Source organism: Halyomorpha halys, unplaced genomic scaffold (genome assembly GCF_000696795.3).
Source record: "Halyomorpha halys isolate HHAL.00 unplaced genomic scaffold, Hhal_1.1 Scaffold700.1, whole genome shotgun sequence".
NCBI lineage: Eukaryota > Metazoa > Arthropoda > Insecta > Hemiptera > Pentatomidae > Halyomorpha > Halyomorpha halys.
In genome coordinates, this window is record NW_027116789.1 from 490,091 (window position 1) to 505,188 (window position 15,098).

Here is a 15,098-nt window from a genome sequence, read left to right on the forward strand (position 1 = left end):
CCTCGATCAGCTGATCCCCTCAGTCAGCTGACATCGAAATAACAGCTGACTCAGACCGTAACTTATACACACATATATATTTATATTTTTAGTGTAGCTATATAAGTTAATACTCACACTGTAATTCAGATATAAGCCATTCACTATTTTTCATTGTCTGTCATAGTGTTCAATTTGTAGATTCAATTTATTTATTTATTTTTTTCAGTTTTTAGACACTACTTGCATATCTTATATTATACATAGCTTCTTACCTACATGATATTATATTTCATCTTTCACGGTTTTCAATCGAGTACCATGTAATTCCACGATTATCAATCAATTAAACAATTTTTTTTACTATTCAATTATCAATTATTTTATCATTTATGATTCAATTCAATATTTTGTATAATTCTAAATATGTTTGTATACTATTCCTTCTCAATTGTATGTTTCTCTAAATGTTGTTGTTATCTCTTTTCTTCTATAGCCCTGATGAAGACCTGAAACTCAGGTCGAAACGTTGGCATAAAATAAATAAATATGGTTAGGTTTATTTATGTTGTTCTTTGCTGACCTCACCCCCCAACAAACTTGTCCAATCATTAATCTATGGTCAACTATCTACACCTCATTATAATACTGTTTAATGCCAGTAACTCCTCATTCATGCTTGAGATGAGAAATCTATTGCAGTTTATGAATTGCTTTTTCTTGATTAATTGTACAATAAGAAGAAATGTTAAACTAAACTAATTTTTAATAATTAATTATTTTTTTAATTATATAAGAAATGAATTTTAATAATTTTCCTTAATATCACCTAAATATCTGACTTTGAATGACACAAATAATTTGCAGTTTTCGAGTTACATTTAAACTATAGTAACAGTAAAACAAAGTTCATTGACATGACTCAAAACTGAATGATTTATACTTTAAATTACAATATTACTTAATTAAAGTTATATTTAAGCTGCTTTAAATTGTATATTTAATTTCACACTGCCATTTTTTTATTGTTTAATACTTTAAGACAATATAACTTTTTAATTGCAAGAATATATTTAAGTAATAATGTAGGATCTATTTTTCTTTTTTTTACAGGTTCCAATATTGGCCCAAGCTCACAGGCAGTATGGGTCTGGAAAGACTGACATTATGGCTAAAGTCTTGTACCTCTCATGTGTAATGCAATACCCACTCTACGGAACCACTATGTTTACTGTTACTTACAGAGGTTATTGGTCCTATGGTAAGAAAATGACATATTATTTTAAAAGAGTATTTTTTCTCGGTTGTATTAATTAAAATTATGCTGTGTATTTCATCTGACAATTTTACTTTTATAGTAATTTTACATACCTTTTTTTTCAAAAATATTTTCATGTTAGTGTTCTTCAATAAAGTTAAAATTATTCTTAAAAATCATTAAATTTTCTCCAACTTTATATGTCCCCATACATACAACTTTCTATAAAACAATAACCTATTTCTAACTAAACTTTATATTACTATGTTTAGATGTTTTCATTGCCTATCATCGATATGATGATTGAAATCATTCTAACTGTGTATGTGAATTATTTCATGAATCCCAAAGTTTTGTCCACTTTGTAGTCCTTTAGGGCTGAAAATCCAATATGAGTATGAAAGACTAATATACAACTATTAAATAAAGTAGTAGAAGATGAAATATAGTGAAAGTATATAGTTTTTTTATGCAGCTAGTTTTATGCTATAGTTAATGTTCAATTTATATTCACATCTGTACAACATTACCCTTCATCCTCATCTTAATTTTTTTCACTACGTGTATACTTTATTTTTCCATTTTTTTCTCTACTAAGTTTAGTATGATTTCTACATTTGTGTGATTTTATTTCTTATATGTAGTTTTGCAAGATTTGTGCCCTCAATTTTCTTAATAATATATCTGTACTGATAAGTATGAAGGATTTAATCAAGTCCAATACTTACATATATGTACTATTTACTTTACTTGTTACATACTTTATTTATATTTCATTAAGTATTTGTTTAATTCATACTATGTTCATTAATTATTTGTAGCCCTAAAAAAATCCTACCAAGTAGATGAAAATGTTGGCATTTATTGACAAGTCTTCACTACAGTGTGTTTCATGTTTTAATTATAATTGTTTATTTGTCACTGTTATATCCTTGATTGTTACTATGGTCAATTATGTCATTCATAATAATTATGTTTAGATATGAGAGTATATATTTTTTTTAATTTCAGGTAATTCAGTCATACTTGGCATTAATTGTGAAGGAATAATGCTCATCAAAGCAGATGATAAATTTGTCTTATTTGAATTTCGATACCATGAGATTGAGTCTATTTTTCTAGATCCAAGTGATAGTTTTATTACAGTTAATTTAATACGACATGGAGACCAGAATGCTCAAAGATGTTTGGTTTTTGAAACTCAACAAAAAACTGAAATTGGATCTTTAATTATCAGCTATTGCCCAACCCTTTCCAATTGGATAACAGATAATGAGGTTCCTGTAAGTTACATGCTATAACATTAAAATATAATATCATAAGATAGTTAGCCACTCGTCCTCATTGAATCCATGGTTATTATGAAGTTGTTTAAGAATAAAATAAAATGCTTATCATTCTTTATGATTCAATTAAAAAGCTTAACATTAATAACTAGATAAAATAAAAGGGTATATGCTTGTATGTGTGAATATTATATATCCTTCGAATTTGGTCCTATGCTGACATCCTTTAGCTTCAAGCCATAATTGCACTGTAGCTTAAATCTTAATTATTTTTCTGACTAAATGAATTCATTCAATTATATTCTTTTTGAGAATAGCTTCCTGCTTAATCCTACCTAGCCATCAGGCCATCTGAAACTGCTAAGCCACACAAATTCAGAGACATCCCGTTCCATGTTAACCTTTTCTGTCCACATCATTAATTTCCTTTTATTATTCTCTCTAAAATATTATTTAGGATTTTTCTGCCATTAACTTAGAGGGCAATCTCATCAGTCTTAAATAAAGCCCAGGTTTCTGAGCCAATGTCAGTATTGGACAAACCAGGGTCTTATACGTCAGGGGTTTTGTTGCTCTTGTTAGTTCTTAAAATAGTGTCAACAACAAAAGAAATACTTCCTAGATTTTATTATCTGACATCATATTTCACTGGAAAAGTTGTTCTGGATGTTAACTAGGTATCCAAACTAGATACCTCATTAACTCGATAACTTGAACAGATGATAACTCATTAACTTTCCTGAAGTAGTATAGAATTATTTCTGCCTTCTCTCCCTTCTCAGCTCATTTTCTGGTCATTTTATAGTTTTTAGACTGATTTACTTCTAGAGCCGTTTATTTGACCATTCCCTAACAGCATGATGTAGTCCATTGTTTTGGATGAGAGGAATAATACATTAAAATGATAATTCAGTTTAGACCCTGAAGTATTTTTTTTTTTTTTTTTTTTATGAAATCTCCAAAAAGACATGAATAAGTTTGTACCTATCCATAGTATGGGATTGTTACCCACTAAAACCACCTCTCTACACCTAGTTTTTCTCTCTACAGGATCACTGTTATACATTACTTCAGGAGGGGAAACGGCTGTGTGCCGCCTTACGATTCTCTTCTCAGGTACAATTGTTGGACATTTTGTTACTTCTTGTTCTAGGATTCTTATAAACTTTCCTAGCCCTCTCCTTTGCTCTCAACGTCTTCTGAACAGCTGTTGCTAATTTCTTCACCGCTGTATAGTGGTCTTCAGAGTGAAAAGCACATGGTTCACCAAATATCTGGAGTAATATTCACTCTGCACAATTACTCCAATTTGTCTCTTTCCTATGTGATGTGAATACAAGCAAAAATAGGTGCTTCACTATTTCCTCCATCACAAGGTATGTTGGGTAATCAGCTGTATTATCCAATTTGAAGCAGCACTGGTAGGCTTTAAAGTATTGAAGTCAAAATTGTGTGTTTTTGTGAGCATGTCTCATAAACTTATATATAATATAATATATATTCCACATTTTGCTTGTTAACATTATATATGTCACTTCACTTGTTAAGATTCTCGTTGTGACTGTTAACATGTTGGTTCCCTTGAGATCATCATTTATGCTAAATCTAAGTTTTTGCTCATGCAATGGTAAATTCAATTTTAGTTGTTTACCAATTTATTCAATAGTAATAAAATAATGAATAAAGTTCTACATATTTTTTTTTAAATAATCCTAAATTTTTCAGGTGAAAGCTATTACTAATGAAGATCGCATTAGGCTGTACCAAAATCTCGTAAATTGTCGAAGAGTGTTAGTAGACAGTGATATTTTCCGTAAAGCACCAGATTCAGGAGGGGGATTCATAAGAAATACATTAAGAAGGTGATATTTTCAATTAAATTTAATAAAATGTTATTTTTACTTCCTGAACATATGAGAAAAAAATCTATTCAAGATAATTTTTTTAACCAATTTTCAATGGAATAACTGATCATAATATTATACTTATCTATCACTGGGAGACTTTTTGTTTTTTTATTAACACTCATTCTTCCCCATATCAACTAATATGTCAGAGGGAGCTAATTAATTTAACCCTCCGTGCAAGAAGTAGGTCTGAAAGTTCCATAGCAATATTTATTTGTCTTTATTGTTGACCTGTTGTAGCCATCAGAGCTCCAACAGGAGCATTCCAAACCATCTGAAATCCTTAATATTTGAATTTCAATTTTAACTTTGAAATTAAATTTTAACTCCTTTACTGGTGCACTGTCTAATACTAGTGACTTTATCCTAGGGCTTAATTAACATTAATTTTAATTGAACTCATTGGATAAATCATATTATTGAATAAGTATAGCATTTTAACGCTATAAATTATTATACTTATGTTAAAATATTGAGGGTATTTTAACACTGGAATAATGAATCAAATTTGTTGTAAAAATTAAATTATTTTATGAAAGCAAATTGAAATATTGTAAAAATGCACTTATTACTTTTATAATTGTATTTAATCTATTTTATCAATATACAGACTGAGCAGACATCGATTAGATAAGTTAAGAGCTGAACATGGAAATATTGATCATGGAGAAACTTACAAAGGCTATAATACTACTTTCTGGTCATTTAGTAAGCAAGGTTTAACACAGAGTATAACTAAGCTTCAAGAAGTTGATGATCAAGTTGCTGTGCAAATGTTTCATATTATTTTAACTTATGCTGGATTAGGACAGAATGGTAAGTGTTAAAGATAGCACTATTTTCATTTTGCTGATTTTTCCAAATTCTACAGTTATTTTTTTAGAATTAAATTCTTGGTAACTATCATTGATTTTTAAAAAGTATTGTAACATAATTTTACAAACTTTCAATTCTTACCTTTTTGCATCATAGCTTCTCTATAATGCTATATAATTTCAGCATTTTACTCCATTCACCATTCCTTTACATATTGCATTTCATGAAAGGCAATGTTTGTAGTGCTTTTTAGTTATAGATAGTTGTATAAATTAATATTTTAGTGGTCTAATACATTTTATTATTAAAGAATTAGTTGTTGCTTATTTCAAGAAAATTAATTATTAGTTTTGATACCGTTTTATTTTGGGACCAAATATATCTATGCTTGGTATTTCCCTTCGGTGGAATCATGTAATTCTTCTTTTTTACCCCTACTAAGTTTTTAATTTTTATTGTTTTATGTCCCACAGTAGCATATAAGTTTCAATTTTATGTGCAGTACCATGGATACTTTTAGATTACTTTGAGTGATCCCTGATTCTCCATTCGTCATTATAGTGGTTATAGGCTCTGTTCTGTAGGAATATTATGTATTAGTAGTTACCCTTTGATTTTATTGAAATGCCCTGATACATGCATAACAATTTGTGGTGATATAAAAAATATCCATCATTTAATATAGTTTCTTATTTTAACGTATTACATAGAAAGAAATCACAGATAGGATAATTCTTCATTTTATATAGTTTTACATATTTTTAAAAATATGTCTACTTTGCTTTAAGTATGGCATTGGAACATATAAATATAAAAATACCCTTGTTACAATAAAACAGCTATATGAAGCAAAACATTTATATAAAACTTCCCATCTATTTATTTTTCATTTCTGGGCTCTGTAGTCCTTAGAGATGGAAAACCGTGGTCTCTGCAATAAAACTTCTCATTCAGTACTATAATAGTATTTATATACCTATATACTTTATATTTCCTAAATGCAATTAATTCAGTTAAGCTTGTCCTAGGATAAAAGATAATACATAATTTATTACTTATTGTGAAATATCTATCAGTAGTAATTCAAAGTTTAATATCATAGGTAGATCATTTTATAAATTATATTATTTACTCTTGGTTGGATGGAATACGTATCATAACATGTTCGGGGTCAACTTATCTGTGAAATTAAAAGTTAAATTTCTGCTTATACTTCAGGGAAAAATTAACAAACTGAACTCTTTAAAATGGTCAAAGCTACATTTTAAAATAACATTTTTACATTATAATATAAATAAATAAATAAAAAAGTATGTTATAGACATGATCGAATATAATTCACCTCACAGATTGTATTGGAAATAATAATAAATATCATTGAATTAGGATCAGAAACAGAGTATGTTAATAATATATTTAAATAAAAATATTAAAATAAATTTAAAATTTAGGAAATTAAAAATAGTAATGCAATTGGGCACAAAGCATCCTGTAGCGATGTATAACGTCACAATCTAATGTCAACAATGCTTTGGGGAAATTTTTATCTTATCGTAGTGTGAGGAGTGGAGAATCAGGAAGCTATTAGATATATTCCTTTTCAGTAAATCCTGCTCTTGCAAACTGAAAAAAAAATTATGTACTTTATCTCACAGATTTTTTGGGCCTGACTGAATTTTAAATAAGGTTCAGAAATATAAAATTAAACTCAAATATATATATATTATCATAATACCTGTGCAGTGAAAATACAACTAAATTTTGGTTTTATTATTAGGTGAAACAGTAAAAAAAGCTGAAGATGAGCACATTAACTTAATTCAAAATATCATGGAGAGAGCAATGCGTAAGGACACATTATTAGGTGAACTGTATTTACAATTAATAAAACAAACTACTGAACACCCTGATCCTAACTCGAGAGTAAACTTAAGACATTGGGCTTTACTCTCACTTGCTTGTTCTGTTGTTTTACCACCTCAAAGAATTATTAGAAAGTATTTAATAGCTCATTTAAAACGTTGTTCTGGAGATTGTATAACAGAAGAAGGAAAATATGCTCGTTTCGCAGAGAAGGTTAGAAATTAATATAATAAAGTATAATATAATAACATAAATAAAATTTACTTAATATTGGTATTTCAATTATGATTTAATTATTTAAATCAATATATATTTTATTTCAGTGCCTTTATAAAACACAAGGGACACGTAGAAGACAATGGCCTCCTTCAAGGGAAGAAATAATGTGTACAATAAACAGGAGACCAATTTATGCAAAATTTCATTTTATGGATGGCCAATATCATGCTGTAGAATTTCATCCTTCAGCAACTGCAAAAGATGTGATAGAACTTGTGAAAGACAAAATAGGTCTTAGAAAATCAGCTATGGGTAAACACCAAATATGCTAATCTATATTTTGTTATGAAATATAATTTTCTATACATATTGTAACGATGTTATCTGGTTGATCGATTATAATTGAAATTATGGATGAATCAAAACAGATGTTTTTGGGCAGTGTGTAGGGAATTGTATTTTTAGCTAGTTATTAGTAACTAGAAAGGTGATCACTAACCAAATATACAAAGTAAGTATTGAACCCTTTAAGCTGAATGTCACAAATTGAAAATTCCTCATGGTGAATAAAAACTTGTGATCACAAATTTCAAATATAATAATTACTAATCGAAGAATTCTATTGTTGCTGAATCAGAATTTAATTTGAATTCTTCAACATTTATGATGCTCAATTAAGTTGGATTCAGTGACTCCTCTCTTCAAATCTCCTGATTTTTAAAAACTGAATTAAAATGTTTTACTCCTTTGATACCATTCTGTAAAAAAATTTAAAGGATATCTGACCATCTGGGTAACTATAAATTTACCTTTACCTCAACCATGTCTCAATAATGTTAAAGAACCAAATGAATTTTGAAAAAATATAAATTTTACAGAAAACTAGTCATTCCAAGCTTTAATTTGAGATAATCCACTTATCGGCTGAAATAATTTAGATTTGGTATTTCTTTATAATACATTCAGCATAGAAAGACTTTGTCCATGTACAATTTAACCAGTTTTGGAAAATTCTCTGACAAGTATAGATTTATTTTCAGTATCAGTTATTTTTCTGTTATCTTATGATTTGTTGTTACTGACTTGAAAATATACCATATTGAAGAAAAAATATAGAAAAAGTTGTAATATTCATAGATGTAGGCTAAGCAACATTTTCCATGTGGTTAGATTGATATTCTAGCTTTATCCTAACAAACAGTTCTCTCTGCACTTTGACTCATCTTTACTAACCTATGTTGATATTCCTATTAAACTTTTTATTTTGTATTTGTTTAAATTTGGCTTGTGTGTAGTAAAAATATTAATACAACCGTGTTATCTAAGTTAAAAATATTACACATTAATTATTATTTTTATAAATTAAGTTGATAAATAACTGTTGAAACAATAACTAATATCAAAGAGGAAGCAATGAGACTGTTTGCTGAAAAAGAGATACTCTAGCATTGATACAAGTTCATGTATATTTATGTTAAAAACTGCCAAATACATATTATTCTGACAATTTTAATAAAATCTTTTTAGATTTTGCTTACACTCTATGAAACTGAGATTAGATTTAAAACATACATTTCCAGGAAATTTAAATATTTAAAGAAATAATTTTAATATAATTAGATTATTAAATTAATCAATTGATTGATAAATTTTACTCAGGTTAGTTTTTTTTATGATCCTATTTACAGCAAAATATTTTTTGTTGATTATAAATTTTTGAAAAATAAACTTTTAACAGGAAAATATTAAAAACTTTCAATAGTTGGAATTAAATGATAATCCCCAGTGATATTAATATTTATTTTTATGTCAATATTATAAATCTTGTCAGAGTATTCTATTTCTAATTTTTTCATTTTTAGGATATGCCATTTATGAGGTTCTTGGAAACTCAGAGCGTAGTCTAGTAGCAGAAGAGAAAGTTGCTGACATAATGTCTAAATGGGAAAGATATAGAAATGCTAACAGCCAAAACACCAATCCAAAAACAATGCCTAGAAAACAACATCACTTCTTTTTATTCAAAAAACATTTATTCCTTGATCAATATATGGATCTTGATGATCCAGTTGAAAAAGAGTTATTGTATCATCAAGTTTTACATAGCTTGAGAGCTGATCGATTTCCTGTTTCTGAAAAAGAAGCTGTAAGTTAATAAAAATTAATGTTCTCTGTTTTTTTATTCATTCTTTTTCTTATAATATTTCTTGTTTAACTGATTATGTTTAGATGATGCTTGCTGCACTTCAAGCCCAAGTGGAATTAGGTGATTGTATTTCTAATGACATGGATTACAGATCTACGGCATCCCATTGCCTTCCTTCTCGTTTAGTATCTATAGTTCCTCATGAAGGAATAACAATTCATCATCAGAGTCTTCGAGGTATGACATCTCCAGAAGCAAAGAAAGCATTCCTTAATTTGATTCGTAGTTGGCCTCTACATAGAGCTACCATATTTGATGTCATGGTAAATGAATTTATGTTTTTGTCTATTTAATTTTCTATAATATTCTCTGTTACCTGAGAAGATAATGACTCATCTTTCTTTTGTGGCACTGAGGGAATAACTAAGCATTGTCATAATGACTGTTATTTATTTATTTTATTGTTATTTTCCTTACACTAAAGTTTACATTATGTTGATGAGTAAAGGTATAGCTCAAAGAGAAATAATTATATTTTCTGTTTTTTTTTTTCATTCTCTTCTCGTGTATCTAGAAATAGTACCAATAATTAATAAAATTACCAAATATATTCACTCCGATTTTCAAGTTATATTGATTTTCATTTATGCCAAACTTTATGGAAAATGGAAAATTTGTGAATGTTATAAACTCTCATATAACAAGGAAAATTGAAGTTTAGTAGGAAAAAACAATTAAATTAGGCTTTTTCTCAAAGGCTTTGTATACAATATTATTTTGTTTTCTTCTTTTTCTCCATTGTGATAGTTAGGTTTATTTTTGCCCTTTCAATTCACTGTTAAATCAAATCTATTACTTAACATTGTTGATACAGTAACATATTTCACTTTCCATTCATAAAATAATTTCATTTGAATATTTTATCTTATTGGCTTAAAGAAAAATATCAAAATTATAATTTTTAATTCATTTTATATTCAATTTTATCCAGAATAAAAATAATTTTAACCATTGTATGTATGTATATAATATACTTTTTATTTTTACATATTAAAAGATAAATGTTTATTTCAATCGTCTATTATGTATATTACAGCAATCTTTTACATCAAACTGGCCAAGAGTATTGTGGCTTGCTGTTGATCAAATAGGCTTGCATTTACTTGAACATCGTTCCCGAAATGCTCTTTGCAGTTATGAATATGAAAGTATTCTCAGTTATAGTCCAGCTCTTAATTGTTTGATGATTATAACTGGTAGTGATAAGAAGCAGAGTAAAGTCATACTAACAACATCTCAGGTGAGAAAAAAAATTTTTAAACAAAATTTGAAGTTATCTAATTATAGCATATTGTATAAATTATACTAAAACTCAACATATCACTTTACTTTTTAATAATAAATTAAAACGTTTGGGTATAATAGTGAATAGGGGTTGAAATTAAACATTTACTGCTCTGTACATCTTCTGTAGTTTGGAAAATAACCAATGATAAAAAAAGGAAATAAATTGAATAATACTAAGGCATAAAATATTGCTTTATTATGGTTTTACAACATTTTGACATTCAGTAACCAAAAAGAAAACATAATGCAAAATGAAATGTTGAATAACTTTTAAAAAAACTTATTCAGCGAAAAAAAGAAGATTAACACACTAGCTGTGCCCTCTATATATCTATAAAACATTGTATTTATTTATTCCTCATAGTTTCAGTATATAATATGGGAAACTGATTACTGCAAACAGTATCTTCACAAACAAAATTAAATTTATATAGTTTACTCACAACAAAATTAAAAAAAAAAAAAAAAATTAAATAACTATACAGATAAATAGTGATACCCCAGGATTATTTTAAATATTATTAATCCCCAAAAATATGAAATAACCTATTATTAAACAAAATAAATTGATTTTTTTTTTGTTTAGTAAATAACCTCAATTATTAAGTAGATTTGACTATAATTTCTTGTTCCATCTCCTTTAATAAACTATTTTTTAAGTTAACCTAATAATGTTCATGTTGTGAACTTGCTTCCATGGGTATGAAGTGACATTAATTTCCAAATGAATTAAAAAAAAAAATTTACAAGAGGTCATTACAGGACTTGGGCCCTATTGATCATGGGGCCCTGAGCCCTGGCCCATTGGGTAAAGACCATTTCATACATTTCATTAATTAAGTTCTTAGCATTTATTAAAAAAAAAAAGTTTGTATTTGTAATTCTTATTATTGTTATATTTTCAGGCATTTCAAATAGCTACTTTAATAAAAGAATACACAGAAGTATTGCAAACATCTCATGATGTAAGAAGAAGAGATGTTAATGGTAAGAAAAAAACTGAAAATAACAGACCAGTCAGCATACTTCACAAACCTGCTCCTGTCCTTGAGGGTCACCTCAGCTAACCTGATTTACCTTGAGTATGTATTATCTCTTTCATATTCAATATTATTGGAAATTTAAAATAATTATTTTTATTTCTCATTATTATTTTCTTTAGATACAAATTTGTTCTTTAGTTTTTGTATGACGGCCTGTTCACTATTTAAAAATCAGATAGTTCATTCATTTACATATATCTAATATGTATTTGCTGAGTGTAATAAAAAGGGGTTCAAACCAAAATTTAAACTCACTTACTACTCAAGAAGATTTTTAAACTCTTTTACTCTTAATATTAGTGATTTTATATTGAGATTATGCAAAATATGTATGATTGGGTTGATTCTTTTATTCACATAGGAATGCCATTATTTTCCGTTATTAATTTCTGATCTTCAATTTGAACAACTTTTTACATTTAAACTTAGTTGGAAGTTATTTAAGTTGCTAGAAATTTCTCAAAATGGCTGCTCAATACTTCTTATAATTTCTATTTTTCTAACTATCCTTATTCTTTTTGTCATTGTTATTTTTCATATGAAATATTTATATTGTAATGAGAATATATTACTTACCAATTACACTAATTTTTCTTTTGTATGATTCTGCTTTTCACAGTGAAATATATTTAATAGAGAAGAAAGTCTATAACATTACAGATAATGTGGAATCATTTTTAAAAAATATGAACACACATTTTCTTTGTGTTGATACCTTAATATTATGATTGATTAGAACATTTGTCTAATTATTTTTACTTCATAAATGTTTTTATTATTATTATTATTATTATTATTATTATTATTAATTTTCTTAATTTTGTTTGCAGATGAAAAGAGGTGCAAACAAAACAACCATTTAAATGGTATCTGTAAAGTATTGAATTATTTTAAGGAAGGAAAAAAAGAATTGTTGTTGTATATAACTATGTATATTTGTTTTTAATGGATTACTGCGAAAGGTAAATTTTTGTTTTATTTACAATTCCTCGTAAACATTTTAAAATAATTAATTTAAAAAAAAAAAAGACTACTTAAAGTTAAGGTTGTGTGTATGAAGTTAAAAAGAAGATAGTATTATACTGTTATATTTTAATATAATAATTTTAATTTTATCATTTTCAATATTCAAAATTATTTTAAAAAATGAATATTGAAAAGATGTAGTCTTCACAAATTTACTAATTTAAATTAATAAATGTTTTTGAGTTACCTCTGTTCAAATTGTATTATTTAGATACATTACTGGGAAGAAAAGAAAAGAATATAGATATTTTCATTATTACTTTCTTATCAAATTAATGAAATAATAAATTAATTAAAAAATTTATAAGTAAATGGAAAGTGTGACCATGTTCGTTTTTCTGTATTGTTGGAAAATCATTTACAACTCCTGTTGACAAAATAATTTTATTTAGACTGAGAATCTTACTTTCCATATTTTCATTTGTTTTGAAAAGGTGTTCAAAACACTTATTTTCTAGTCCTGTCCTTTCTGTTCTTCCCGGACAGTTAAAATATATGGGTGATAAAGATTTGAGTGTTGTTTTGTATATTTTAACTAGTAGTTTAAAGTATCATTCTTTTTTAGTTTGAATATTTTAGAAAGGAAAGCCAAATTGTATATTTTTATATAGCTTTGATACTTGTATGGCTCTGTTAATGTGAACTAAAGTGCATTGCTAGTTAATTATATAACACCTAAGTTTTGTGTAATAGTTATTTATCATCACTATTATAAATACTTTTATATTGATATTTATATAATGTTTAACTTTAAATTCACAATAATGCTATTTGAAAGATAAAAAGAAGTAAATACATTTCAAAAATTAAGTATAACATAATCCAATATTTTATAAACTTTTAACATTTAACATGGACAAGTTTGTCTCACTTAGACCAAGGATTATTGAAATAACTCACATATTATATTTGTTGAGCTACCAAATAATTTCCTAAATCTTCTTTGTTAGTCTTAAAAGTATTTCAGTGTTATTGACATTTTGGTGTATTTTAAAAATTTCAGAGAATAATTTCGTATTATTAGATAATTTGTTTTCTGTTTGGAAAATTATATTTTTAAGAAATATGTTGGTTATAGCTTAAGGTTGTTTTTATACACTTTGTAAAGTAATGGGTAACAATGGTCAAACTGCATAGCATTTATTTTATGCATCAATTTATTAATTACTAAATTAAAAAAAAATCTGAAATAAATAATTTATATGCCCATACTATAACAAAATAAACACTAGAAATTGTGCATAAATGTAGACAGAGTGTTTTAAAATTTATAGTGAATATGGAAAATTAAATTATCAATATTTACTCGTTTTTCTTTCTGGTCTTCTATAACTTCATAAGAATTCTGTCTTCCATCGGTATCTTCCATTCAATTGTATTTTTTATGTTTATGTTAAAGATATAAAATTTTAGTGTTTCATCTTTGATTGTTTTAATATTGCTGTATGCAAGTCTAAATTAATGATTCTGAAGGTTATATGACTCTACTAAATTTGATTTATTTCATTAAAATTTTTAAATTTGGCAAAAAAAAAAAATTCAAAACTTGAATCAATGAACGTAAGCCTGTATATATTTTGTTATTTCGTAGCTTACCACATTACTTTAAAAATGAAAGATTTTTACCTAGTTTCCTTAAGTTTTTATGATCCCATTGAATTCCATGCATGAAAAAAAGTTATGCACAATGCTATAGTGACCGCAGATTTCAGTGAAACTTTATTTCTAGTTGATAAATTCACTTTGATTACGCACACTACTATAATGAGAAGAAATAATTGTTTATTCTATTGACCAGACTTTTCAATGTAGATTTAATTATTTTAGGAATGATTATTCATTTTAAATTTTAAACAAATAATAAAATTAGAACAATAATTCATGTTTTTAAAGACATATATAGTCTTAGTAATAAGAACTAGTCAATGATATAATTTTCACTATTATAAATTGTATCTTACTACTTCAAACTTATTGATTTTTATTACAATTTTCATATAATGCATTTTAATCCTTTCTGTTGGTATCTTTCTTACATTTAATATTGACATGTTACATATTCTTGCATTTAGTTAAAAATGATTTTTTTTTCTTCTGTTCTTCTCAACTTTAGTGATTATTGAATACCATGTTTTAAATGTAATTAATTTTTGAATTATTGGTGATGTCTTCAACATGTATTGATTGCAACACGAACATGGTATATAT

At 26.7% G+C, this 15,098-nt stretch overlaps 1 protein-coding gene across 3 annotated transcripts in view; it reads left to right on the forward strand.

The window, feature by feature from the left end:
- Myo81F (Myosin 81F) overlaps nt 1-15,098 on the forward strand; it is a 260,504-nt gene that overhangs the window by 243,299 nt on the left and 2,107 nt on the right. For 2 of the 3 annotated variants that reach the window (XM_014428188.3, XM_024360177.2), the window contains exons 25-35: nt 1,093-1,240; nt 2,249-2,520; nt 4,249-4,385; nt 5,041-5,246; nt 7,024-7,322; nt 7,433-7,640; nt 9,191-9,474; nt 9,558-9,797; nt 10,571-10,774; nt 11,727-11,903; nt 12,695-15,092. In XM_014428188.3, coding sequence (XP_014283674.1) covers nt 1,093-1,240; nt 2,249-2,520; nt 4,249-4,385; nt 5,041-5,246; nt 7,024-7,322; nt 7,433-7,640; nt 9,191-9,474; nt 9,558-9,797; nt 10,571-10,774; nt 11,727-11,888 — 2,160 coding nt within the window. In that variant the 3' untranslated portion in view covers nt 11,889-11,903; nt 12,695-15,092. Of the gene's footprint in view, nt 1-1,092; nt 1,241-2,248; nt 2,521-4,248; nt 4,386-5,040; nt 5,247-7,023; nt 7,323-7,432; nt 7,641-9,190; nt 9,475-9,557; nt 9,798-10,570; nt 10,775-11,726; nt 11,904-12,694; nt 15,093-15,098 lie in introns of those variants that run through there. The other variant, XR_010845149.1, reaches the window with a different exon arrangement.